Here is a 25,242-nt window from a genome sequence, read left to right as displayed (position 1 = left end):
AAAAAAAAAAAAAAAAAAAAAAAAACCCCTCGGCTTACACCGTCTCTGTCGTCTTCTCCAGTTCATAGTCTTCTGGGCACGGGTCCCTCTCGCCGCCTTCGAGCCGAATGGTGCCCTTCCGAGAGCCGAGCCAGTCGCTGCAGCTCCTACATTTTCAACGTGTCAGCCGATGTGAATGGACGCGCAGGGTACGCGAGATGAAGGAAAAGGGAAGGGGGAAAAGCGAGAGTGTTACGTACCGTAGGATGACGCCAGACATGACCTGCAACGTCCACAGCATGACTGTCAGGGCCAGGAAAGCACCGACGACGATGAGGTCGGCCTTGCCACGCGCCAGACGATGCACACGCGCCGTCGTCTTCTTCCAGCACGGCGTGTAATCGGCGTAGAGGCCCTTGAGCATCTCGCCCGTGGTCGACCCCGACAGGGCGGGTCCCGTCTTTGCCTGCGTCGCCCAGAAATTCTTCTTCTTGGCAACGCCGCTGGTGACCTCGATGACTCGGACGACCTCTGCTGGCTTGATCGTGGCCGCGTCCACTTCGGCGATGGCTTCGTACGCGGGGAAGTGATGCGCCACGGCCACGGGCACCGCCGATACCACGGGCGTGCCGTCGTCCTCCACGTCGACAATGACCATGATGGCATCCTTGCCCTTGGAGAGGGCCTGCAGGAAGGCTGTGTGCAGTGGCCGCGTCGCTGTGAGAGCCTCGGATGCCGGGACCGTGCCGGACGGTGTCAAGGGCCGGTTGTCAAAGGCGATTCCGGAGTTGAGGCTGCTGCGGTTCGAGTCAAAGTCTGGTGTTTCGCCGGTCTTGGTTGATCGCCTGGATACCCTTGTGACCGGAACGCTACGAGAGCTGAGGCCCTCGGGTAACACGAGATCCTCCCACGACTGCGGGACAGGAGCTGCGAGGCCCAACTGGGTCACGCCAAGCGCCAAGAGTAATGATGCCGTCCGCATTTTGCTTTGTGAGGGTAGAAGAGCGAGTTGAGGACGAAGACGGTTTTCAAGGTGGCAGGGGGTGGCCTTGTTGAAATAACAAAGGGCGAGAGACCGACTCGGGTGAATCACTCTTCAAAGTCGTGCAAAGAGCGTTTTCTCTCTCTCAGAGGTAGATACCGTTGTGTGTGTAATGTGGAGGTCGAAGTCCCGGGCTTTCGGTTTGGGAAAGGGCTGACTATGTAGATTGGGTTCTACGATCTAGAACTCTGGTTCACCGTATGCAAGTTGGTTGCATGAATGGCCGATGGCAGGCTGGTTAAAGGCGCCGCAGGAGTGCAGGTGTCCGGAAGAGGAAGTTGTGAGGTGGTGCGAATGGGTGCTGCCCGTGGCCCAGTCGATGCAAAGGGCGATAGTGCAGGTGGTGTTGCTCGAGGTGTATTAGTCGCGAGGGTGGTGCTCTGAAGAGGCGGGGTGAGTGAGAGTGAGTGGGAGGAGACAGCTGTAGATAAGCAAGAGCAAAAGGAAACAGGAGCAGAATGCGAGAGGGGTGTCGAGCCCTCGAGACGAGAGATCAACACGAGGACTTTAATATGAGTTTATGCTGGCGCCTGATCTTGTTACGCCGCCGACCCCGTTCCGTCTGCCGACGAGCCATTGACCATTGACCAGGACACGAGCATGAGCATGAGCGAGGGAGTCCAGCAAAGGCGCGGCGCAGGCTCTAGAAGCACAGACGTTTGGGTCTCGGGCGCGCTCTGGGCCCCTGCTTTGTCTCTCAAAGCCAAGGGGCCCAGCCCAAGAGACGAGGTCGACAGCTCCGAAGGGGCGGGGAGCAAGTCTGGTTCTGGTCTGGGGCGTTCGGTTGTGGGTGCCGGGAGTCTGGACCTAAGGATCAGGGGTCCCTTTTTTTCGAACTGGAGTGTTCGAGACAGCATCCAATAATGTGCCATCCCCTGGGACGAAGCACGACTGCACTTGGGGGAAAACAGGACTCGTCACGTCGCAGAAGCGTCCCTATTCCTCGAAATGGCCCACAGCAAAGACGGCCTCAGGTTGCAGGTCGAAAGCGTCCGATTCGTTACTTGCGTGTACATGTAATGTACTTGGCTCCCGATCGGTCATCAAAGGTCGGGAAAGCTTGTTCTCGTGTTTCGGCGGGACGCGCGGGGCGCGATGGAGATGGATTATGTATTCACTCGACCGGTGTGTCCGGCTCGTGGCAGGCTGCTGGGTGGATGCAAGCTGCTTGGTGTCTGTGGAGGATAATCATCGCCCCATGGCTGACATGGCGAGCACCGCCGGAAGGGAAGGGTCGCTCACGCAGGGCGGATTGTTCAACCTACGGCGTCTGCGCAGTGAACAGAGATGCCTCATGATGGTAGATTAGGGTGATCCACATGACGCATTACCCCCCTGTCTTGCCTTTTCCGGTAATGAATTTTCATCGTTCCTTTTTTTCGAGAAGGCTCCCGAAAATAGCTACAGGCGCTATCGACTTTGCGGTCGGAGAACGCTCGGGGCATCATCCCCCAAAAGCTGGCAGCCTGGCCCCGTGGCCCCGCAAACGAAACACACGATGGGCGTCTGCCTACGCTTGCCGTATTCGCTGGCAAATGCCTCTCGTTTCATGACTTGTAGGTGTGTCGCTGGGTGGCTTAGCGGGCGATTGACGGGTGCAGCATGAGGAAGGCCATGTGGAGACGCAGCATCTCGGCAGATGTTGCTTGACGATACAACAAAGAAGCACTTTTCTTCTCTCTCGGCAAGCGTTGTGCTCACAGGCAGGGTTCCATCCGGGAGAGAGACGAACGGCCAGGCTATGATGACTGGGGGGGCGATGTTAATGCCTGAACTTAAGGTACGTATATGACAAAGGATAAGGTAAGGAACGTCAGAGTTCGGCGCGCGCTGTCAAGCATGCTGTGGTTCCGTCTGTGCCGAAGGTGGTCCTAGACATGCCGCGAAGCTTAGCATCGACTCTCTCTTATCAGCACATGCTATGGTAGCCATGACGAATCTCTCTCCTTTTGTGTTGCTGAGCTCCTTTGTCGCTGAACACGAGATGGATGATGGTGTGCTCAACGCATTGATCAGACATCAGGACATTGTGGCTGATGTCTGTTCAAGGTGCCCGAGTAGCGTAGTACCTACCTACCTACCTACCTTACCCAAGGGAGGGCAGTTCTCTGTACCTGAGCTGGGGTCAGGCCTCTGTACCTGAGCTGGGGTCAGGCCTCTGCACCTGAGCTGGAGTAGGGTCTCTGTACCTGCACTGGGGTCAGGCCTCTGTTCCTGAGGTCAGGAGGACGGCAGGTTGGGTGAGTGAGTCTCACCAATGAAGGGCATAGCAAATGATTCGCTAAGCCTTTCCCCCCTTGCTCTGTAGTAGCCTTGCACCTAGTTTTACAGCCTTGCAGGGAACCCGTCGAGCGCCACTCCCACCCTTTCGCCCAGCGAGCACCGTACCCATTCCCCCATTGGATCCGCCACAGGGGGTGGGTCTGTGTCCGTGTCCGTGGCACTCATCCTCCGTCCTTGCGTCGTGAAACATTGTCGGAGAAGACCTCAACCTCAACCTCCCATCTAGCCTGAGCGCGAAACGCGACTAGGGCCGCACCTCAATCCATCCATGCCGCCCAGCGCTGCCACGAGACTACTCATGGAATCGTAGAGGAGAGTTGGCGAAGGAAAAGAGGACACTCACTCCATCGCAATGGCTGCACCACTATCAACCCGTCAGCCAAAGACATCCCCTGACGAACCTCCAGCTGGAGCCGGAGCCGAAGCCGAAGCTGAGGCCGATGTCGAATTTGAGCCATTCGCACCACTCGCCAGATCCTCCACCCTTCCCATCAACATTCGCGCTGTCGCTTCCGTACCCTCCTTCAGCTCGAGGACGCGGACCCATCGCCAGGAACGGTCCCACCTAGCCCCCGAAGATGCCTTCTTCACGGGGCCCTCACCACCTCGCCGCAACCTGCACAGCGGCGTCTTCCCGCCGTTCGAGGGTGCCCATGCTTCTCGGCCCGGCAGCGGCAGCCGGAGTCGGAGCCGCCACCACCATCGCAGCAGCAAGCACCGCACCTGGAAGAAGCTCCTCTGGGTGAAGCAATCCTACCCGGACAACTACACTGACCAGGTCACCTTCTTGGAGAACCTCAAGCGAAACCCCCGGTTGCAGCCCTACGACTTTTGGCCCCTCGTCGCCGATTCGACCGTCATCCTCCAGCACGTGTGTTCCGTCATCATCTTCGTCGTCTGCTTCAGCGGCATCCTCCAGAAGCGCGTCTCGCCCATGGCTGTCGTGTCTTGGAGCAGCATCGCCTCCTTCGTCGGCTGGCGCCTGTGGGAGCAGTGGGACGCCGACGAGGCTGATGCCGCCATTGACCTGACCCCCGGCTCGTCCACCAGCCTGACTGCCAGCCGCCCCGGTGCCATCGGGCGCCGTGGTGGGAGCATGCGCCATCGGCCCTCCTTGCCGCCACCGGCCCCTTCACTGCCGGCTTCGACGCGGCCCTCGTCCGCCATCCCTTCGGCCACCAGTTCCGTGACCAACTTGTCTGCCCAGAGTTACGCGCGTACTTCCTACTCCGCCTCGGCCACCTCCCTCCACTCAGCCACCTCGACATCAGTCCCTTCATCGTACAAGCCGATGCAGGAGCACACATCGACAGTGTCATCGTCATCATCACCACCACCACCACCGCTGCAAGAAGATGACCAGACGACGAATGTCATGCACCAACGCATCGGCACCCTCAAGTCCGCCATCCTCATCTCCAGCACACTCCTCGGCCTCTCTCCCATCCTCATGTCCCTGACCCTCTCCACAACCTCCGACTCGATCTACGCCATGTCCTTCTGGCTCCTCGCCGTCAACATATTCTCCTTCGACTACTCGACCGCCCCCTCGGCCTCCTCCCCACGCACCCCCGCCTCCCTCTCCACGAACGCCGCCCTCATGGCCTCCACCGTCCTCGCCTCCCGCCTCCCCTCCACCGGCCAGGTCTTCTCCCTGACCCTCTTCTCCATCGAGGTCTTTGGTCTCTTCCCCGTCTTCCGCCGCAGCGCCCGCCACCGCTCCCCGGCCTACCACTACGCCCTTTCCTCCCTCCTCGTGCTGGGCGCCGGTGCCGGCGTCGCCATCGTCATTGGCGAGCCCGCGCCCTCCTTTCCTTGGCAGCGCGCCGTCGCCGGCATGGTCGTCAGCGTCTTGATTTCGGCCCTCGTCATGGGCGGGTGCAGCTGGTGGCTCATTGGGCTGCAAAAGTACAAGAATGAAATCTACGGGCCGTGGGATCCCGCGAGGCCCGTCATCATGAGTAGGCGGCAGTGGGACTAGCCTGTTGTACAAGTAGGCCTTGGAACCGGGACTTGGCGTGGTGCCCTGTTCGCATACTGTCAGAATGTAGCAAATATGATTAGACATTGGCTTCGATCCTTCTGTTTTCTCAATGGCTGTCAAATTTTGGTTTCTCCTATTTCCTTCATCACGTAGCAAGTCGTGCCGCCACATGGTCCCGCACACGTAAGCAAACGACATCCGCTGCCGTGTTTGGTAGTCATGGACTCGCTATGCTTCGTAAGAACACGGTCCAGTCTTGCGGAGAAGAGTTCAGCCAATCCTCCACAACTAACTGAGCAAACCATATCCCTAGACTAGGTCTCATGCACTTGACTCGACTGCAAACAGCAAGGCGTTCCAGCGCACACACACACACGGCTCCTCTGCTCACACAAAGTTGAACACAGTCCACTCGCTACACTGGAGCTCCGTCCGGTCATTCTCATCAACGCGGCGAGTCCAAGGGTTCAATACGACCAAGAGGTCCTGGATGTCATGTAGGGCGTGAGATACCCGCAAAACAAGATACACAATGTTGGTCGTGTTGTCTCGTTTGTGATGCTGTAGAGCCTGGGTCGGTCAGCATCTTACTTAGTCTCCTCCCGCACAGGGCTGGGCCACTTACAAAGTGATTTTGCGTCTTATTCAAACCGAAAGGCGTCGACACTTCGCCGGCAGTAATCTTGATATCGAGACAGTAGGTGGTTCCCGCCTTCATCTGCGGTGCAATGTGTTCAAAACTGTCAGCCCTGAGATGAAATCTCTTGGAAAACTTGAGCATGGTCTCGTCTCCGTCGTCGACGTATCGATAGCAGTCGGGCATCTCGTCTCCATACGGCTGCCAGCCAGGGAGTAATTCGCTCAATAGGGCCTCCACCTGCAGGAGTTTCAGCAACGGGGACTTGGACACATTGAGTTGGGCTTACATTTTGTCTCACTCCAGGGTATTCTGGCTCGTGAGGAATCGGCGGGACGTCCACCTCGATTGTCGGCTCCGATGGGAGCTCAACAGCGTCGTCGATTGCCAAATCATCATATACGTCTGCGTCCTCGCTGATCCTGTCGACACTGGGTGGAGTCGTGATCTTTTCAACGCGCTGCCTCTTGCGAGTATGAGATGACTCCTCAACTCTGGAATGACGGCGGACGTTTCTCAGAGGCGTGGGATTCGATGTTGGAGACGATGACGAGGGAGCTGTCCCAGGGCAGTGGCGCGCCGTTACCTCCAGTTCAACCTCAGCAGCTTCGGTGGCTTTCTTGAGAGCGTCCGGCTTGTCGGGGGCGCCGCCCTCGAAATCTTCGTCGTTATACAGACCTGCGTCGTTATCTTCAAAGGAAATGCCGCCCAAGTCGAGATCATCTGGGCCGTCGCCCACATCCATGGCGTTTTCTGTTGGACCAGATTCGATCACCTGGTCTCCCTGTTTCTTCTCAGACTGACCATTCTCGCTCTTGGCTTTCTCCCACTCGTCCACCATGTCATACGCCAGCCCGTTGTTGTCACGCACATCATGCTTGTCGAGAAAATCCATGATCTGGTCCGGATCCACTCGCATTATGAAAGGAACCAGCCGAGACCACCGCGCATCGTCAATACCGCAAGTTCTGACGACCATACTTGAGAAGTCGTCTTCGAGGTGCATCACATCCGCCTCGGTGAGAGTGGTGTGATAGATGACGATGCGGTCATCGAGCTCCTGTACATGGTGGCGACGCGACGCATCTCGTATCGGGTCGCATCCATCGAGATTTCTCGTGATGTTTATGCATGAGACCGTCTTAACTTCGGTTTTCTTGAGCCGATCAAGCATTTCGGCGGTCGGGTTGCTACTGAGCCTGAGTCATGTTAGCCTGACCAGTAACGTGAATCTAAGATTCGAAAGAAACATCGAGTCGTACCTGCAAAATTGTGCAGCCCTAGAACGGAACGAGGTTGTCATGTTGCGATCAACAGTTTGTCCCCGATCGTTCCAAGTCACTTCTTCTGTGACAGCCTTGGAAAGTTGTCGACGGTGCAGCCCAAACGCGCCCACAAGGCTTCTTCGGTGACTCGCATCTACATCGAGAAGCTCGATCTTTCCGATGAACATCTTTTCCAGCTCCGGCCTGTCTGCGATATACCATTTCATGTCTCGAAGGCTGCGCAAAGCAGTCGGCCCCTCAGTGTCGCTACTGCGGTGCGAACAAGTCTTGACAGGGAATAGTTGTGCTCCCTCGATCTCGTCTCGGTCTTGCTCCTCTAGTTCAGCGAGTCTCCCATGAGGAAGCAAAGCAATGAGGTCTCGAACAAGATGTTGAACTTTGCCAATACTTCCCCCATTCTGGGCTATAGCCTTTATCTCGCGTGCGATATCACCTGTGTTGATGCTTCGAATCTCGAGGTAATCCCTGAACAGACCAGTATAGCCTTCATACACCTTGGGCAGGGGCAATCCAGTTTCAACGTAGTCAGGCCGACGCCATATACAGTCAGTCGGATAAGCCCATTGGGGATTTGGGCCGCTGATGAAGATCAAGGGCTGCTGTGCAAATGCAGTTCTGTATTTTCCTATGAGTTACATAAACGTCCAACAAGGGCGAGAAGAAAGACTTACCGGATCTGAGGTTGAAAGTCTCGGGCACTTATGCTCAGCTTTCTATAAAATTCGTTGACCGATTCTTGGGTGACTGCGTATGCTGGCCTTTGGGCAATTCGCTGCAGTTGTCCCAGGGCAGCCCTGGAGTCAAAACTTCGCGATACTCCAGCCGCAGACAAAAACTCCTAGCTTTTGTCTTTCGGCTCCGGTAAGCGAACAAAGTCAAGGTCAGGGCAGAGTCGCTGCAGCTGTTCGGTAGGTAAGGCTGTGCCTGCCAAGGTTTTGACTTGGTCGTTCATCAGTTGAACGCGAATGTTACCCATGGCGGCCCCAACTTCGCCCATGTGACTGAAAGATTGGTGGTCATTCTTGTACATGTTTTTCAGGTAAATCAAGAGCTCATTGCCTGCATTTTGACTGAGAACGAGCCATTCTCTAGTCAAACAGCCTTTATGTACGAGTCGGGGTCGTGAGGACACTCCCGGGAGCTGCTGCAACCAACTGATGAATTCATATTTGGTGTCCCCAGTGAATGCGTCCATAATATCGCTGCTGGGGGTTCGTATCTCCGAGCTAGGATCGGCAATGAGTCTAGAAAGGAGAGGGCAGTGGCTAGACGGATCCTCCACATACACATGCTCTGCGACCGACCTGTTGCCGGCCACCAGAAACCATCGAGGTTTCTTGTCCATGGTCGCTAGAAGCTTCTTCTGTCTGAAAAGGAACAGGATGTCGAGCACCCAGTTGAGCTGCTTCCGCCTAGGTCTCGGAATCGTTGCGTGCTTTTCGAGAATCAAAGAACAAATTGTTTCAGCGTCCAGCTTTTTGACACCGAGGTAAGTGTAGAACTCCCGTCGATGTGGATCTTTTGCAGCATTTGAATGAACGATTCGAATTCCAAGATCAGAGGGCACATTCAAGACTGCTCCCGTTGACGTTGACGGGAAAAAGATGTCGCCGCGCGCACAGGCTGCCCAGCTCCCGTCTGCTAGATGAACCAGAGGTAGTTCCTGAAGCTTGTCTTTCTGCTTGCTGCGACCCTTCCACATGAAGGCCGCAGCCAGTGCCACGTGCCACTTGTCAGACTTCGCGGCAAGTCCGGCATGGCCAGCACGTTCGAGCCAATCGCTGAATTCGTTACGAAGACCTGCACCAGTCATCTCCTTCATGTCGAGTGTCTTCAACTTCTCCAAGACAGGGTCGTATTCGAACGCCAGATGATGGCCGTGGTTGATTGTCGCATCAATTAGGAAGCCATTGTCAAAGCGGTACTCTGTTGGAATGACAATGAGTGGCTTGTGGGCAGCAGTCTGCTGAGTGCCCGCAGGACATGGAATAGGCCGCACAGCCCTAAAGCTGCCATCTCGAGCTTCAAGAACGTCCTCGTCGCACAGTCTTTTCTTGATTCCTTGATGAACCTCTGCCCAGGGGGAGCTCTTCGGGCCGGTGTACTCGAGGAAGAGAGGCCATTCGTATTTCAGACTGTATCCGTGTGTTGCACCGGGATGGTTGAAGTGATGAACTGCTTGCACGAAGGCATCGGGAATAGCCTCAAGGATTCTTTGGTTCCACGGCAGGGCATGCTGCAGTGCCTGGCGATTGGCCACAAGAAGGAAGTCGGCCTGCACGATGAACTAGATAACCATGTTCGTTACTATGGCAGACATATCCCAATAAGCCAGGTGAACTCACGTTGAATCCAGACTGGTCGATTGGCAGAAAAGCAAAAGCCTCACATGTCTCGAGCTCGGAGCCAACAGGGAACGCCAGTGTGATCTCGGTGCTGGAAACGCTATTCCGGCGGGCATCGACAGGCATGTCTTGCAATTCGTACCGTACAATGAGATATAGCTTTGTGGTCTTCACGGGCTCATCGAGTGGGGATCCGGCACGATCCTCAATCAAAGAAACAGTTTCTCCGTCGTATCTTGGATCCCGATCCTGACGAGTTGACCTATACACGCAATGTCCGTTTTCGGCCTTTATATCCAGCACGCTCAGCTGACGCAGGAACAAAAGCAACTCCGGCTTGATTTGCTGGAGTCCTTTGGTTATGTCAGAAATTCTGTGGTCTTTGTCCCTGAGAAGATGAAGCAGCATTTGGGTGTGCCCTTCACGTCTCTGAGTGTCAGGGAATCTATGCGGCTTCGGATCGAGCATGCCCAGGAGGGCTGTGCGGTCAATTCGAAACTCATAAAAGTTGCTCAGGATGTCGACTTGATGGGCAACTTTGAAGACGCTCTTGAATCCAATGCCCTTCTCGCCAATGAACCCTTTCTGACCATTGATAATCCCGGTTTTGGTGCTCTTGCCAATACTGCAAATGGCATCGATGTTCTTCAAAGAGAAGCCGGTCTCGTTGCAGTCGGTACGAAGTGTGAAGTTGGATCCATTCTTGCCGAGGACAAGGCTGAATGTAGGCTGGACGCCACTTGGATACGCGTTATCATCCGCATTCTGGATGAGCTCCAAAATAAAGTGAGTTGTCTTGGAGTTGAGCTGCGACGCCAGAATATCAAGAGCACTTTCGAGGTTTCGGGCAACAAATCCATGCTGCTCTGAGCCAAGTCCACGCTGCTGACGAAGCTGTTCGAGCTGTCTATTGGCTTCTCTTAGGTCGTCTGCAGACTCGCTGCCGCTTTCCCCGAATTCCATCGTCACAATGGCGGAAGGGAATACGTAACGATAAATCATGCGACAGGAACTCTGTCCAGGGGCGAACTCCACCAAGATGATGATGGACAGACAGACGAGTTGTGTCTGCGCCACACGTTCCCTCTCGCTCTCGCTCTCTCCGTTGAGTAAGGGAAATGAGCCAGACAGCGGATGCAACAGGCGGCAAATGTATGTGGGTCGATGATGCTCCAGTGGGAAGGGAGAGTGGAATGGAAGTTTGGTTGCGAAGCTTTCCAGGCCTCTGGGGCAAAAATGGGATGGGAGCCCGCGATAAAAGCAGGCATGGCAGGTGCAGCCAGTGAATGTTATTCCAGGCATCAATGCCAGCACAGGCCGACAAAGAAGGGAGAGCACACAAGAAGAATCACGCAAGTCTTTTTGGCAAGTACGGGCCTGTTGGGAACTGTAGGACGGGCGACAAGGTCTGGCTGATTCCATATGCAACTCCGCATGACGGCACGCTGAGGCATGCTCGGCGGGACTTTGCTTGACTCCCGAAGCAAAGGTCTCTCAGAAAGTCGGGGAGGTAGAGTGTGCCGTTTTGCGGACCAAAAGCGTCATATTGACGGGTTGACAGACAAACACGGTGGGAGAAACATGCGGGCAACTGAAGACAAAGAGGCGAAGAGATTTGCGGACAGACACCATGTTGAAATCAAAGAGCCAGACGTCCATTTACATGGTCAATGCAGGCTCTTGAACCACTTCACTTTGTTCAAGTGCCGGATGCGTTCGTACGAGACAAGACCAGGACAGAGTTTCAAGGATAAAATGAGGCACCAGGAACATGACAACATATATAACTCGGCAACTGCCGTAGACGTGTTGGGCTGTTCGGCAGAGTAGTACCGACAAAAACCCACCCAATATGGAGAAATTGATGTCTAACCGATAGTCCCGAAGGTAAAGAGAACCTGGTGGACGGGCGATATGAAACCCTGTGCCTGTGCCTGAACCTGTCAAGTATGTGTGCCAGCACCTAGGTACCTTCAGGTACGTGAAGGTAAATACCGTGCCTGCCTGTAAGGTACCTGCACCGAGTGGATAAGTGGACGTTTGACTCGTGGCCAGGGCCCCTGGACCGTGACCCAGCAGCATTGTCGCTCCACCCTGATAGCTTTGCTGGGAAAGAGCGTGCCAATCAATTGATCTGTTGATGTTCCTAAACGGACTAGACCAGTACTGATGGCAGCCTAGGAAAAGCTTCTGGGGTCCGATACGATCGCCCCTGGCGAGCTTGACAGGGAAGGAGCCCCCGGGACCTACATGGTAAGCTTTGCTGACGTGGGGATGGAAGGCGCGCCTTGGGAACCTGGGGGTCAGCACCTTGGGCTGGAGTCCATTTATCGTCGCCAGCTCCCTCGTGAAGACAGTTTCCCCTCTCTTCCTTCCACACCTCACCACGCTCTCTACCTCTCTCACAGTACCTTTCTTCACGGCAAACCGGCTGCACATCGCACAGCACTTTCCACCCTTGACTCTGCTCTACACCATCACAATGAAGTACGCCCTTGTCTTCGTCGCCGCCGGCCTTGTCGCCGCCCAGGACTTTGGTGGTCAGCCCAGCTGTGCTGTAAGGCCATTCCTCTATCCTCAACTCGCATCTCAACCCTACTAACGCGACGCTTTCCAGCTGCCCTGCCTTCAGACCGCCCTGCCCCAGGTCGGCTGTGCTCTCCAGGACACTGCCTGCCAGTGCACTCCTGAGATCCAGGCCCGCCTGCTCCCCATCGTCGGTCCCTGCCTGCTCAGCTCCTGTGGCTCGGCCGAGGTCGCCCAGGCCCAGTCCGCCGCTGGCGCTGCTTGCTCGGCCTTCCTGGCCACCGCCACCGGCTCTGTCACCCGCGCCCAGTCCGGCTCCGCCACCCCCACTGCCTCGCAGTCCGACGACGACGACAGCTCCTCCGCCGTGCCCACCAGCAGTGTTATCAACGCTACCTCTGCCATTTCCAGCTCCATTCGCCCTGCCTCGACCGCCACTGGTGGCAGCGGCGCTGCCGCCACCCCCGTCGCCCTCGCCGGTGCCGCCATGGCCGCCATTCTCGGTGTTGCCGCTGCTCTCTAAGCGCAGCGTCGCAGAGAGAGAGAGAGAGAGAGAGAGAGAGAGGTTTACTTGGGTGTCGAGAGGGAAAACATAATATGGTCGAAACGGGATTTTGCGAGGCGTCGGAACTGCAAGGCTGGGCTTCCCTGCTCGGCCGTTTTGTTTCAGCAATAGGCAAGGTATATTAATACAACACTTGAGGCCTTGTCAAATTGGACCGCTCGTGACTCGTAATCGCCTCGTTCTTCAGCACATCCCTATGTTCGAGTAATGGAGCAGTCCCTTGATATTCAAGGAGCTCTGAGACAAGAGACTGTACAAAATAAAGCGAAGCTGGGATAGTGTTGCGAGTGCTCATCATCATGCCATGCCAACAGCGCGTATCTTAGCTCAATCAGTCACAATGGCTAGGCGTGCACTCATATCTTGCTTCTGATGGCAGGTGGTTTAAGTCGTCGCCAGACGTTGTGGTTGCGGGGTGTCACAATCGGTTTTGTTACACAACATAAGCTGGTAAACGCATGGCAAGTGCTACAGCGTACGTCTCCGAGGAACATTGGCTACTCGCTTGCTCCAGAAACCGGCAGATCCACATCGACCAACCACGGCACGTTTGTCGGATGGTAGTGAATGTCCATGATCGCGGCATTCAAGAACAATGTCTGCTCGCCAAACCGTAGAGGCGAGGGCCCGCCTGAGGATATGTCAAGAGGTGCGCATTTCTCCTCGTACATCTTCCTTCTCCTTTCCATCTTCGTCTCTGCCTCCTCTTTGCTATCCCACTCGCCTGGAACGAGTCGGTTCAAGTTGTGTATAACTCTCGATTGTCCCCAGTCCACGGCATTATTGAAGTGAACATTCATCGGCATGTCCAAAGGGCTTCTCCAAGTCACAAGTTCGGCGCCCCAGGCTTCATGGATGTGGCCGAAGCAGTGGATCTTGGGCCTGGCTTTTGCAACAGCACCGAAAAGCTGCGGGCAGCCGGCTTCGTCTCCGCTTCTGCACTCATCCATTACTCTCTTCGGGGGCCCATGCGTGATGGCGATGTCAATACCCCCAATCGGCATGTCATAGTCGTGCTGACCATAGGGGTACTGAAACGCCCATCCACCGAACTCGGGCGTCATGGGGGAGGCATACACGCGCAGCCTCGCGCCATTCTGTAGCTCCACCTCGTGCGTGCCTTCGTCGAGGTAGCGCACGCCGTCTTGTTTTGCAGCCTCGATGATGGCGGCAACCTGATCCGGGCGTTTCATGTAAAGTTCCCTCTTTTTCCCTGTGGGGTACTTAGCTTGGAAGCCGTGAAGGGCGTGATCCTCCCAAAAAGCGCGATCGAGTGCGAGATCATGGTTGCCAGCTATAACAAGCTTGAGAGGTGCATCAAGTGCCCGAATCATGGAGAAGGTGGCCTCGAACTCCTCAACATTCGAGCCCAACGTAAGGTCGCCACAGTGGATGGCGATGTCTGCCTTGGGTAGAGGGTAACGGTAGGCCTGTGTTGGCGGATTCGTAGTCTCATCGGAGCCAGCCTCCAGAGGCTTCTTGCCGTGAGTGTCGGAGATGACGAGGATCCTCGTCTTGATATTTGATGCGGCCATTCTGGTAACCGACGTTTGGTTTGAAAGGCAAATGCAGATGTGAACTGTCTGGACTGGATCAAGGTGCGGGAGACGAACGCAAGCCGCAACTTGTTCAAATAAGCTACGTTGCCTAAAAATGACAGGAGCCCCAACAGAATGAAGAATGGCATTCCATCACTCACCGGCAAATGGGACAACATCCAATGGAGGCACTGAATCTCAAGGAATATTATGGAGAGACGAGACCCAAGTTGTAAGGTTCAAGCTCTAGATAGATGGCACATTCAAACAGATCCTTGAGTATCTGGCCAACAACCAGTCTGGATGAGGTGCTCCGAAGGGAACAAGGAGGAGAGGGGAGCAGTGGGGCAATGGCCATGAGCGCAGCTTACCGGTGGTACAAGCCCGCGGCCACTACTGCAGCCCCGCGTCGGTAAAGTGGACCCTCCAGGTACGGCGGCAGTAATGGCGGGCATGAGACGCTAAATCCTTACAGACCTAGGTACTCCACGTCTCGACTGTGACGAACCTACAGCATCCATCATTCCCTCACGACTTCACTCCACGGCATCGTCGCCCATCTCATGACCAAGTTGCGATCGACGGCTTCACGATGGAAACAAAGTCAGAAGAGAAGGATGTCCCCATGACAAACTTGCCGCCAGTGGCACCGGCTGGCAATGACGACAAGGAGCCTGTCTATGGCGGCTTCACGCGCTTCGAAATCGAGCTAGAGGTCAGTTTGGTGCTCACCTACGCGTCCTGATATGTTGCGTAGCCCACTGTCTGGTCGGTGGTCATGTGGCATATTTGCTGACAATCAAACAGTTTGTCCAGTCACTTGCGAACCCAGCCTACCTGAACCACCTTGCCGCTCAGAAGCTCCTCAGCAAGCCCGAATTCGTCGCCTATCTCGCCTACCTCCAGTATTGGTCCAAGCCGCCATACCTGAAGTACCTCATGTACCCCGGACCTACGTTGAAACATCTTGAGCTTCTGCAACAGCCGCAGTTCAGGCAGGATATCATCAGTCCTGACCTGGTTCAGAGGCTGGTTGATGATGGCATGCGAGCAGCCGTGGAGTGGCACCACGACGACGACAAGTGAGGATTGATAGACACGGGAAGAATGTGTTTAGCGGCAGACTTTGCGAGGCCAATATTCACAACACATCAACGAACAACCGGCCAATATGACTCTACAAACGCACAATAGCGATGTGCCGGCCCCAAGCTAGAGCAACGGACGCCAGCGCATGTACACATTAGCAGTCAGTATCAGGTGCGATGCTGACAGCACTGCGATATGGTGCATAGAGTGCATTATCACGGGTCGCGAAAAGATATAAAGATACCCATGCCATTCAGAAGTTAAGAATAGGCCGTCGAACCCACGTTCCGAGATCAAACCCCAACGCCGCGCAATACCAAAACATTTCACGAGACTGCTGCTCCAACTCTTCGTCTCGAGCGTCTAATTCTCTCTCCATCGGTTGCCGCAGGCCATGCACTGTAGACGTCAGCTAAAGGTCTTGCCTCGCGGGGCATTACATTGCCTACCTTGAAGAACGTTGTCATCGGCTCATCCGCAGACCGGATCTGAACTTGGAAGAAGGCCGCCTCATCGCCATTGCATCCTTCCTTGGGGCACTGCGCGCGCGCCTTATCGGCATTGTCCCACTCGCCCGGGCCGCCAAAGACGTCCTCGCGCTCCTTGCGCTCGAACTCGCGGCGCGAGTAGATGGGTGCTGTGATGGGGTGTTCAAAGGGGCATGTGCGACACTCGAGGCGGTTGCGAACCGAGCCAACTGCCGAGACAGTGAGGATATTGGCGCAATTGGGGCAGACTGTTTCTTGTCAGTGAGATGAAGGGAGATCATGACGGCCTTCAGAAAGGCTTACACACGAGCATCTTGAGAGATGATCAGGTGGGATGGCAGAAAGTGCGTGCTCTCGAAGGCAAGACAGATAGCAAAGAGAAGTCTTGCATCCACAAATGTTCCTTGCTGGAAAAGATGACTCGGTCCAATTTCACAATCTGTCGCTGTCTGTCGTTCAATGTGTGGCAAGATTTTGGGGCATCACAGTCTTGCGATACTCATCCGGCAGGTTCGAAAAAGAATGAGGCCCCACCCAGCACCCTCCACGTGCATGAACCCGATGGTTGAGCGACGACATGCCCCGCATTGAATTAAACGGCGTACTGGCCTATCACATGAGAGATGCTTGTAGCGTCAGCTCACTGCCACCTCCTGGCCTGCCGGCGGCCGTGCCTCGCAAACGACTCGTATGCCCGTCCACTCTCTCGCCGCGAGCCCAATCGTCTAATCGACATCTTGAGTGTTGGGTCTACTTTCTTTGTGACATTTGTGCCCCCACATATCAGACCACGATACTCTAAAGCGTGCGCCGCAGGCCCCCGGAACGCACTATCAAGATCGACCGACGAACCCCTCCAAGCTACCCCTCCTCACAACCTGAAAAGCAGGCACCAGACCACAGTACGAGTTTGAAACACCGCTCAGAAACGCGCTCTCCATCAAACGCGACTCTCTCCTACCGGGCAGAACGGCAAGGGCACCCGTTCGCCTTCCTCTCCTCTCTCTATCGATATCATCACCAGAACACGCAGCCCAAACATGGCGGGGGATGACGAAGTCCACGAGGTAAGCGAGTATACCCCTGCATCTGCGGCGAGCACCGACAGGACACTGACACTCCTGTTCTCCCCCAGGGTGCCTCCACAAAGGAGCTCCTCATCGAGGCCTGCCGCCGCAACAACACGGATCTATTTCAGGAGATTGTCGACGGCATCCCCGACGAGGAACAGCTCTCCAAGATCCTCAACGAGACGACAACCGTGCTGGGCAACCACCTCTACCATGAAGCCGCAGCCGGTGGCCACTGTGCGTGCTCCCTGTTCTACACCTTCCTCTCCGCTACGCCCTGCATTCGCCCCCCATCTAGCCATACAAGAAGCAGAACAGAAACTGACCCAAACCACAGACGAGATCATCGACCTACTCCTCGACCAACCAAACTTCGAATGCGACCCCGTCACGCGCATCGACCGCGACACGCCCCTCCACACCGCCATCCGCTGGCTCAACGGCCAGCCGCGGGCCAACTGGCCCTTTGGCGCCTCGCTCGTCGACATGATGCTCGAGGCCGGCTCCTCCCCACGCGTCAAGAACAAAGGCGGCCTCACGCCCCTGCAGCTCGTCGACCCCGCGAACAAGGAGCTTCGCGACCTCATCCAGAAGCACGAGTACGCCGCCCTCAACGCCGGCGATTTTGTCAACGTCGAGCCCGCGGCGCCCGCGCAGGGCGGAAAGGCCCACCAGCAGCAGCAACACCAGCAGCAGGAGGTTGAGAGTGACGAGGACGCCGAGTTCAGCGGCAGCGACGACGAGGAGAGGGCCGAGTGGGAGCGTCGACGGAAGGAGAGGAGGGCGCGAAGGGGTTAAGGTACGGCTGCTGTGAGGGAGAGAAACAAGTACGGTTCACTGAGGAGCATTCATCTCATTCATGATCTAGGAGTGATCATGTCTGCGGCTTGACCTGAGAGACAAAGATACGAGGGACGAACGGATGATGGACGACATAGATTTCCTAGTTTTTTTTCTTTCGCAAAGCATGAAGACCTGGCTTGAGACATGAGCACCACCACTTCAATTTTTCATCCAAAGTGTCTGTAGATCTACTAAGTAGTGAATCATGTACATCAAAGGTGTTGAGCGGGTCGGTGAGCTCGAAACAATTTAGTCTTTAAACTCGATTTAGGTACACAGTGAAGTATAGCTTTCTCTTTCGACCAATTCAGCAAGGCCGGCCACTTTCCACCACAATCTTATGTCATCGTATCGGGTATTCCTGCGCTGAATCAGAAGAACAAAACGAAACGTCCATCAACAACCAAACACAGCCTTGTGTGCGGGACCAGCCCGTCGCGCTGGCTGAAGATTTCTCTCCCACGGCCACGTCCATCTATAGTACGACCAGGAACACGCTACCAACCGCAGCGGAGAGCGTCCAGAACAATGCTGGCCGTGCCAAGTCAACAGCGGCAGCTGTCTCTTCTGCCCTCTTTTCTATGTAGGACAAATTGGAGACTGCAGCTAGGCTTTCGTCTGTCAAGTGACCAGAGGCAGCAACTTCCGACATGTACTGGCCGAGAGTGCGGAGGATGGTGGTACTTCTACCTGCTGGGCAAAAAAGGACTTCCCATCCACCCCCCGAGGGCACGATGAACGTAGACTGCTGGTCATCGAAGGCAAAGCTGTATGCGTCGGGGCAAATAGTCTTCATAAGACTTGAGTACCGGCCCGGTTTGCAGATCTCGGCGTCATGGTAGTCGCCGATGCAGCAGTCTTCGTCACGCCCACTCGCAGCGCATTGGCTTAGGCAGGGGCTGAAGTCAGGCCGCTTGATGTCATCGTCTGGGTACGGGTAGATACCGTCGCCCGGTTTATCAGGAGGATAAGCCAGCAGGGACCAGGGGCACCAATCTCGAGCGCTGTCGTTGGACTCGTATGGTTCCCAGGGAATCGGGTAGGTGCTGTTGCTGTAATCTTGGCCGGACAAGGCGCCTGCGGCCAAGTAGCCGGGCGTGGCGATGCACGCAGCGTTTGTCAGATTGGGTGGGATGAAAGTTGTGTTAGCAGCTGGAATATAATTGATAGCCATTGGGAGGTTGTAGCCATCGACAAGAGAAATGTCGTAGAACGTTTGTGCATTCGAGATGCCACCCGCCAGAGTGAACTCGGCTAGTGTGGCAGGCACTTCACCCTGTTGAAATCAGTACAAGTCGTTCATCCACCTGGGGCGGAGGAGCGTACAGCGAAGCCACACTCGAGTTGGCCAAAACAATCGCCAGTACGACACCTAGCCGACTCGCCATCAACCGTGCAATTTGTCCTTCCCCAGACTCGACCCTGCCACGTCGATCCGATCCATAGAGTCTTTGAATCGCCAGATTCCAGCTCGAAACCTCCGCTATCAGGGCCATCGCCATGTTGAGTCAAGAGTGCCGGCCAGAGAGTGTCTGGGCACTTGTTGGTGATTTTCAATGGTTTCTTGTCGCCCTTCCAGTTGGACGAAGGTCCTTGGCGAGGCGCAATGTAGCCTCTACTGGGGTCAAGATAGCCTGTATCGATATTGGTGTCCCGGCTGGCGGCGGAATGTGTAATCAGGGCAAACAGCGAAGCGATGCATACTGTTTTTGACATAGCTGATCAACGGATGCGCCTGTCGGCGCGTGAAGGTCTTATGTTTGGCGTGCCAGTCTGAACCTCAATGACAGGTGGGATGACGCCGAACAATGGCAAGTCAAGGCGAATACTGGTGTCTAGATCGAGTTCGGTGTTCGAAAGAAGAATATAGACAGGTTTTTGAGTGTGTTTCTTTAGGGGTTGGAGTATGTCAGTGGTCGAAGCTCCAGGCTCGCATAACACGTTGCTAACGGCTGCGAGCCTAGACGAAGATATATATCCCGGCAACAGAGCGAGGTCTCAACTGGGCTCAGATGCTTGGTGATCAAGTGACGTATGGATCTAGGGAGAGGATCCGGTAACGATTATCGGACTCGGCCCTGAATGGGCGACAAGCGTACCCCTGTCGGCCATAGCGTCAGAGAAGAAGATGGTGGGCTTGCCGTGATCTTGTTTGGACAGCAAAACCAGGGACACGCTCGCGGGGAGAAGATGGGGAACCTGGTTGGCTGGAGAGAGACCTGTGGGAAGCAGGGGTCGACGAACAAGGGCCTCTCTGAAAGAGGCACGAGCTGTAGGGTTGGTAAATATACAGCGTAGTCTTCATAAGGGAGTCGTCGAAGGATATTGATGCGTTGCAGACAGGCAATGCGCTCCCAACCTCAAGACCATTTTGGATTCGAAGGGAATACATCCTGAGCTCCCACGGGCGCCTACCTTTGGTGGCATTCCATTCAGTACAAGAGGAAGCGACATTCTACAAGATGTGACCTTTGTTGCCGCCATTTTCGGAAGGGGCTCTCTTGCCAGGGTTACAGATTGACAGGTATGGCGGTCAGGGTCCGAGGAACAGAACAGGGCAGACCGACATGGAGGAAGAGAATGAGCCTTGGTAAGGCTGGCTGGGTTGGGCGGCGGGACGATGACGCAGGAGGGGTGGTCGTGGCTGCCCAGTTTCTGGACATGCAGGGTCGCCTTCGACCTGAGCCCCCCACATAGGAATGGTGGGTCTTGGCGCCGTGGCGGTCACCACAGCCACAGTCATCCAACTCCCAACGGCGGCAGGGTATCGCTCATAAGAAGGCAAAGTCAGTATACTTGAGGGGCAATGTCCCAAAAGTTGCAAAGCAGCAGGGTTACTGCCAGGATTGATGGTGAGTATAGTGCTTCTTGGGAAATGTCCATTCCCGCGACCACATCACCAGGGTTGAAAGCATCAGCCACGGACCGTGATATCATCATGACCATAGGCTGGCTGGATCCAGCTCGCTCTCTCGAACCATGAAGTCTTGTAAAGCTTTATCATCTGTCATCATCGTCTCTTGAAGATTGCCCCGCTCTTGAAGCAGTAGCCGTCAGCTCCTTTGTATGTATATACCGCTCCATCCTAGGACAGTCATGCCCAGGCCCATTTCCTCTTTTCAAGGTATCATCGGTTTTAAAAACGAAACATGCATGCTCAACAGCCTCATCTGTCACCCCAGCCTGCCGACCGTCGTTTATCGGAAGCGTGCGCGGCATCGTCCCATGACTTCACCTTGGCACACCAACTCAGCACTGAACTCTGATCCGTCGAGAGTGAGGTAAATATCGAAATAGACGCGATAGAAGGTGCCCTGCGGCGTGTCCATCCTCTCGAAATCCTTCTCGAGGTTCTTTCTCGACAAATCAGAGGTGAGCGTGACAACTTCCTTGATACCTGCGGGGGGTGTCAGTCAAACGAGCTCGTCAACAGAGGCCTGAGGGGGGAAGACTTACGGGGATCCTTGGTGTATTCGGGACAAACATCATCATCACAGGCGTATAGGATATCCTCGTACATGAGTGTGGCGCCTGGTGCAACCTGGCGGAAGAAAGAGACCTTGACCGGCTCACCAATCTTGACCTTTTGTCCCTTTTGCACAAAAATCTGGCGCGTGAATTTGCATCGGTCTTTGCCGTCGAGGGAGGGAACGCGGTACGCCTCGGGGTGGTAACCCTCCTTGAAGGGCTGCAGTGTTGCCATGAGATAGTGGCGACGCGCTACACGGTGGGTGACAACACGCTCTGTGATGCCAGCCGTGACAGCGCCCTTGACAATGGCAGCGACAGAGTCCATTGGTCGTACGACCTTGGACTGGAATTGCGGGGGCACGTGGAGGCGAATCTGTTGGAAAAGGTATTCCGAAGCACCAAAGCCACCGACAACCAGAATGTTTTGCAGTGTCCGGTTCTGGGCCTGGATAGCAATAATTTGATTCCTGACGAGCTCCAGGATGCGGTTGACGACAGGCTCGAAACACTGAAGAATCTCTTCGTTGGTGAAGGTCATGTACCCCTCTTCAATACCGGCCTCGGGGAATTCAGCCTCGATACCAACATCGACAGCCCACTTCTGACCGTTGTTGCGGAAGTCGGCCTTGATTCTGTTCTCGAAGTCCATGATGCATTTGGCATAGACACGGCCTGCTGTCTTGGAGCCGTCGGGCAACTTCATCTTACGGATCTTGGTGCGCAAGATGTTGCTGAAGTTGCGGTTCAGCGCCGTCGAACCGCACGAGTCACCGGAGCCTGCTGTACACTCGGCAACGGTGAAGGGGTTCTCATCCTCGACTTCGTACGCGATCAAATCGACGGTGCCACCACCGCAATCGACGATCAAGACGGCATCGTGAACCTTGAGGTTCAGAAGACCAGTCTTGGAACAGAAGATGGCGGCAGCTTCGGGCTCAGACACTAATGTCAACCTGTTGTCGTTCTCATCCCTCAGAAAACCGGCCTGAATGGCGGCAGCGCGCGTCGCGGCCTTTCCAGCATCGTTCCAGATGGCTGGCACAGTCAGATAGTAGCGAATGTTGCGCTCTTCGCGGTTGAAGACCTCGCCGAGGGTCTTTTGTAGCGCAGATCGCATCGCCTGACGAAGTTTAAATAAGTAGTCGGCTGCCACATCAATCTCGGACTTGCCAGGCGGCAGGGGCGGAAGGTTGATCGGGTCGATGTACGTATTGCCGGACAGCATAAGCTGCAGCTTGAACCACTCAACCTTTTGCACACCTGGCTTCGGGTACCCCGTTGGCGCCAGCGCATCGGCGATGTCAGGGCCCCAGCCCACGACCTTCTGGTACTGGTCATAGTAGAGAACGGTGGGGATCTGAACATCAATGACAAGTCAGCTTACGGGCTCAACGGTCCTGGGATGGGGTGTATGGGAACATTGCGGACCTTCTGCTTGGTGTACGATCCTGCGCCCGGCCACTCAGTGATGATATCTTCCTTCGCCTCGTTGTTCGTGGCAAAGGCGAAGGCGACGCCGGAGAAAGTTGTTCCCTGTGTTGTTCATGATTGTCAGCCTGCACTCCATCGTTTGGGGGGGCAGTAGCGCGTAGGGTACGACTCACAAAATCAATACCGACGATCAGCTGTGCCTTGTTTCGGCTGCTACCCTCGACTTCGCTGGCGCCTGGTCCTTGGACGGGGCGCGGGGGGTATTGTTGTCCGAGAGGAGGTCCCTGTTGCTGTTGTTGCTGCTGAGGCGGGGGAGGCCCATAACCGCCGCCGCCGCCATAGCCGGGAGGACCACCCATGGGAGGTCCCTGGCCGCCGACGGGAGGCAGCTGGGGCGGGTAACCGGCGGGAGCGCCGGTGTTGATGGGAGGAGGACCGCCAACCATTTGGGTGGGCGGGGTGCGCGTCTGAGCTTGGTTCAAAGGACTGGTGCGTCCGACTGGAGGGGCGACGCCGGGCGGGTAGTTGTTGGCAGAGTAGCTGGGAGGGCGATTGGGAGCGCCGGGATGATTCATGGGAGAGAGGGAGGCGGAAGAGGCAGAAGCGATCGAGCCAGGGCGGAGTGGCAGCTGCTGCGGTATTTGAGGGGCGCCTCCGGGACCACCAGGAGGCGGGGTTTGGCTGGACGGCTGGTTGGGGTCGGGATTGATGCTGGCAGTTGATTTGCGTTTTCCGAAGCCAAAGCTCTTGAGGCGGGAATTCATAGAGCTCATATGGACCGTCTTGACCAAGGAGGGTCAGAGGAAAGAAGGCGACAGGGCGGGGGAGGGGGGGAAGGGGGGACGGCAGGAGATAAAGGACCTGCTTGCCTTTGGGGGGGGGGAGAAGGGAGGGGGGGGGGGGGGGAAGGCAAAGGTCGAGGTGCTGCTGGTCAGAGCCAGTCCACACGCTAGGACTCTCAAGCGGACTTGCACCAGTGGGTTGTTCTGTGTGTGTGTGTCTACCTTGGGCCTGGAGGTACCTGGGCCGACTGATGACAGAGCAAGGCGCAGCAGGAGAAGAGCCGGGGAAGTCGAGTGGGCGAGGTAGTAGGTGGATGTGGGAGAAGGCGAGGTGGAAAGATGGGAAGTCGGCGCAAAAGCAAAAGCGGTGCGTCGCGGTGACGGTGCGCTGGGCTGTGGTATGGGGCGGGCGGGTGCGCAAGAGGTAGAAAATAGAATGAGGGGCAGCTGCTGGATGGAGCCTGGCTGGGATGCCGAATCCGACACAACACAAAAAATGGGAGGGCGACCAAGCAAGTCCTGCACTACCGACCTCGTGTGCTGCGCATGGGTGCTCAGTACCTAGGTAAGGTAGGTACCCAAGGCATATAGTAGGTAGGTCCTCAGCTGTTGCTGCGGGTGGCCAGGTGCGCCTCGGCGCATGTACCCTGTTGGAGGCGAAGACGGGACGTAGGTAAGTGATGTGGACGTTGTGACCGTCCTCGCCGCGGAAGGATTAGACCCCGGGAACCACCTTCACTTCACGTAGGTGTGCATGCAGTGCTGTGCTTGGTTCATACCATGCTCGTCACATACAAGTGTCACTGATTGCTCTCTGATGCGGAAGAATTTGAAATTCTTGGGGAATGGTGACTGACGAGGCCAGGGCCGAGCAAGCGCGCCTGTCAGGTTGGGCTGGGCCTGGGTACCTAGATAGTAGATACCTTAGGCTACCTAGGTACCTAGGTAGGTGTTTGGGCGGATTGGGTTGCGATTTGCCTTCGTTTCCTTCCCTCCTTCCTTCTCGCTCCTCTTCTCAATTCCACTGGGGAAAGCAATGAGGGGCAGCTCCGTCACAAAGGGCAGTGGCTGAGGGCGCAAATGGCGCCAGGAGCTGACCACGCTAGCGGCTTTGGCACCACCGGAGTACATGTACTGTAGGACTCACTACTGGTAAGGCTGAGCAAGCAGCGAACAGCAAGCTTGGGCCCAGCAGCGACCAGGGACAGGACACCCACTGAGAAGACAGATGGGACAGGGTTTTGCATGCCCTGTCGTCTATCGGGAGGCAGTGCACATGGGTGCCATGCCGTCTTTTCTTCACCAGCTTGCTGCCTTGACCCCCAGTACAAGCTACGCGAAGCACCGCAGATAGAAAGAAACAAGCGGAAGGATGGCGTTCATGTTTCGGACCCTGAGTCTGTCTGTCCCTTCATATCATCAATGGTCAGACAGGCTTCTTGGCTAAACCAGGACAGAATCCTGTTGCAGGATCACTCGAAAGTGAGAGCCTGTCTGATCCATTCTCCGCTCCCCCACTCTCCAGTCGCTGCAGATCTGTGCTTTGAGTTCGCAGTCTGGTGTCTCCTGTTCTGCGACCTGCAGCCTGTAAATACGCTGACAGGCAGATTTGGTCTGTAGGACTTTGCGTAGGACTTTTGGCTCCATCGGATGTGGGGCCAGCTGCTCTCGGGTGAGACGAGTACCTATGCTACAGTACCTACGAGCCGTTGGACTCGAGCGGCCGATTTACGAGTTAAGCCACGGAAGGCATGTGGCTCGTGTCAATCATTGGGCCATGCATGACTGATCGAATGTGTAAGGATCATCAGAAGTTGCTATACATGATCCAGGCTTCACAGCACACCACCACCGAGCGACCTTAGTAGGCCCATGATCGATCG

The 25,242-nt window shown here is 55.8% G+C and overlaps 10 protein-coding genes across 10 annotated transcripts; 4 read left to right on the top strand and 6 right to left on the bottom strand.

Moving 5' to 3' along the window:
• Nucleotides 1–34: 34 nt before the first annotated feature.
• D7B24_000989 (uncharacterized protein) lies at nucleotides 35–961 on the bottom strand (the record flags this gene model as incomplete). The annotated part of the gene is made up of 2 exons (XM_028635234.1): nucleotides 35–146; nucleotides 240–961. The coding sequence occupies 2 exons, from the start codon at nucleotides 959–961 to the stop codon at nucleotides 35–37; spliced, it is 834 nt and encodes a 277-aa protein (XP_028492223.1).
• A 2,695-nt stretch (nucleotides 962–3,656) lies between these two features.
• Nucleotides 3,657–5,285, top strand: D7B24_000988 (uncharacterized protein; the record flags this gene model as incomplete). The annotated part of the gene is made up of 1 exon (XM_028635233.1): nucleotides 3,657–5,285. The coding sequence occupies one exon, from the start codon at nucleotides 3,657–3,659 to the stop codon at nucleotides 5,283–5,285; it is 1,629 nt and encodes a 542-aa protein (XP_028492222.1).
• Nucleotides 5,286–5,675: 390 nt separating this feature from the next.
• Nucleotides 5,676–10,519, bottom strand: D7B24_000987 (uncharacterized protein; the record flags this gene model as incomplete). Its single annotated transcript, XM_028635232.1, has 8 exons — nucleotides 5,676–5,849; nucleotides 5,914–6,165; nucleotides 6,215–7,124; nucleotides 7,188–7,826; nucleotides 7,883–7,983; nucleotides 8,152–9,498; nucleotides 9,557–9,909; nucleotides 9,982–10,519. 8 exons carry the CDS (start codon nucleotides 10,517–10,519, stop codon nucleotides 5,676–5,678), a joined length of 4,314 nt encoding a protein of 1,437 aa, XP_028492221.1.
• A 1,519-nt stretch (nucleotides 10,520–12,038) lies between these two features.
• On the top strand, nucleotides 12,039–12,605 carry D7B24_000986 (uncharacterized protein; the record flags this gene model as incomplete). The annotated part of the gene is made up of 3 exons (XM_028635231.1): nucleotides 12,039–12,113; nucleotides 12,174–12,203; nucleotides 12,255–12,605. The coding sequence occupies 3 exons, from the start codon at nucleotides 12,039–12,041 to the stop codon at nucleotides 12,603–12,605; spliced, it is 456 nt and encodes a 151-aa protein (XP_028492220.1).
• Nucleotides 12,606–13,144: 539 nt separating this feature from the next.
• On the bottom strand, nucleotides 13,145–14,182 carry D7B24_000985 (uncharacterized protein; the record flags this gene model as incomplete). Its single annotated transcript, XM_028635230.1, has 1 exon — nucleotides 13,145–14,182. The coding sequence occupies one exon, from the start codon at nucleotides 14,180–14,182 to the stop codon at nucleotides 13,145–13,147; it is 1,038 nt and encodes a 345-aa protein (XP_028492219.1).
• A 595-nt stretch (nucleotides 14,183–14,777) lies between these two features.
• Nucleotides 14,778–15,271, top strand: SOH1 (suppressor of hpr1; the record flags this gene model as incomplete). The annotated part of the gene is made up of 2 exons (XM_028635229.1): nucleotides 14,778–14,909; nucleotides 15,002–15,271. The coding sequence occupies 2 exons, from the start codon at nucleotides 14,778–14,780 to the stop codon at nucleotides 15,269–15,271; spliced, it is 402 nt and encodes a 133-aa protein (XP_028492218.1).
• A 366-nt stretch (nucleotides 15,272–15,637) lies between these two features.
• Nucleotides 15,638–16,075, bottom strand: RPC11 (RNA polymerase III C11 subunit; the record flags this gene model as incomplete). The annotated part of the gene is made up of 3 exons (XM_028635228.1): nucleotides 15,638–15,673; nucleotides 15,724–16,010; nucleotides 16,066–16,075. 3 exons carry the CDS (start codon nucleotides 16,073–16,075, stop codon nucleotides 15,638–15,640), a joined length of 333 nt encoding a protein of 110 aa, XP_028492217.1.
• Nucleotides 16,076–16,802: 727 nt separating this feature from the next.
• D7B24_000982 (uncharacterized protein) lies at nucleotides 16,803–17,630 on the top strand (the record flags this gene model as incomplete). Its single annotated transcript, XM_028635227.1, has 3 exons — nucleotides 16,803–16,829; nucleotides 16,898–17,069; nucleotides 17,170–17,630. 3 exons carry the CDS (start codon nucleotides 16,803–16,805, stop codon nucleotides 17,628–17,630), a joined length of 660 nt encoding a protein of 219 aa, XP_028492216.1.
• A 520-nt stretch (nucleotides 17,631–18,150) lies between these two features.
• On the bottom strand, nucleotides 18,151–19,391 carry D7B24_000981 (uncharacterized protein; the record flags this gene model as incomplete). Its single annotated transcript, XM_028635226.1, has 2 exons — nucleotides 18,151–18,951; nucleotides 19,002–19,391. 2 exons carry the CDS (start codon nucleotides 19,389–19,391, stop codon nucleotides 18,151–18,153), a joined length of 1,191 nt encoding a protein of 396 aa, XP_028492215.1.
• A 1,481-nt stretch (nucleotides 19,392–20,872) lies between these two features.
• HSPA12A (Heat shock 70 kDa protein 12A) lies at nucleotides 20,873–23,350 on the bottom strand (the record flags this gene model as incomplete). The annotated part of the gene is made up of 4 exons (XM_028635225.1): nucleotides 20,873–21,072; nucleotides 21,132–22,503; nucleotides 22,575–22,679; nucleotides 22,751–23,350. 4 exons carry the CDS (start codon nucleotides 23,348–23,350, stop codon nucleotides 20,873–20,875), a joined length of 2,277 nt encoding a protein of 758 aa, XP_028492214.1.
• Between the last annotated feature and the right edge of the window lie 1,892 nt (nucleotides 23,351–25,242).

The sequence above is a fragment of the Verticillium nonalfalfae genome (assembly GCF_003724135.2).
Source record: "Verticillium nonalfalfae strain VnAa140/NRRL 66861 chromosome Unknown scaffold_117, whole genome shotgun sequence".
NCBI lineage: Eukaryota > Fungi > Ascomycota > Sordariomycetes > Glomerellales > Plectosphaerellaceae > Verticillium > Verticillium nonalfalfae.
Note: the sequence above shows the minus strand (reverse complement) of the source record. Positions and strands in the feature narration are given on the sequence as shown.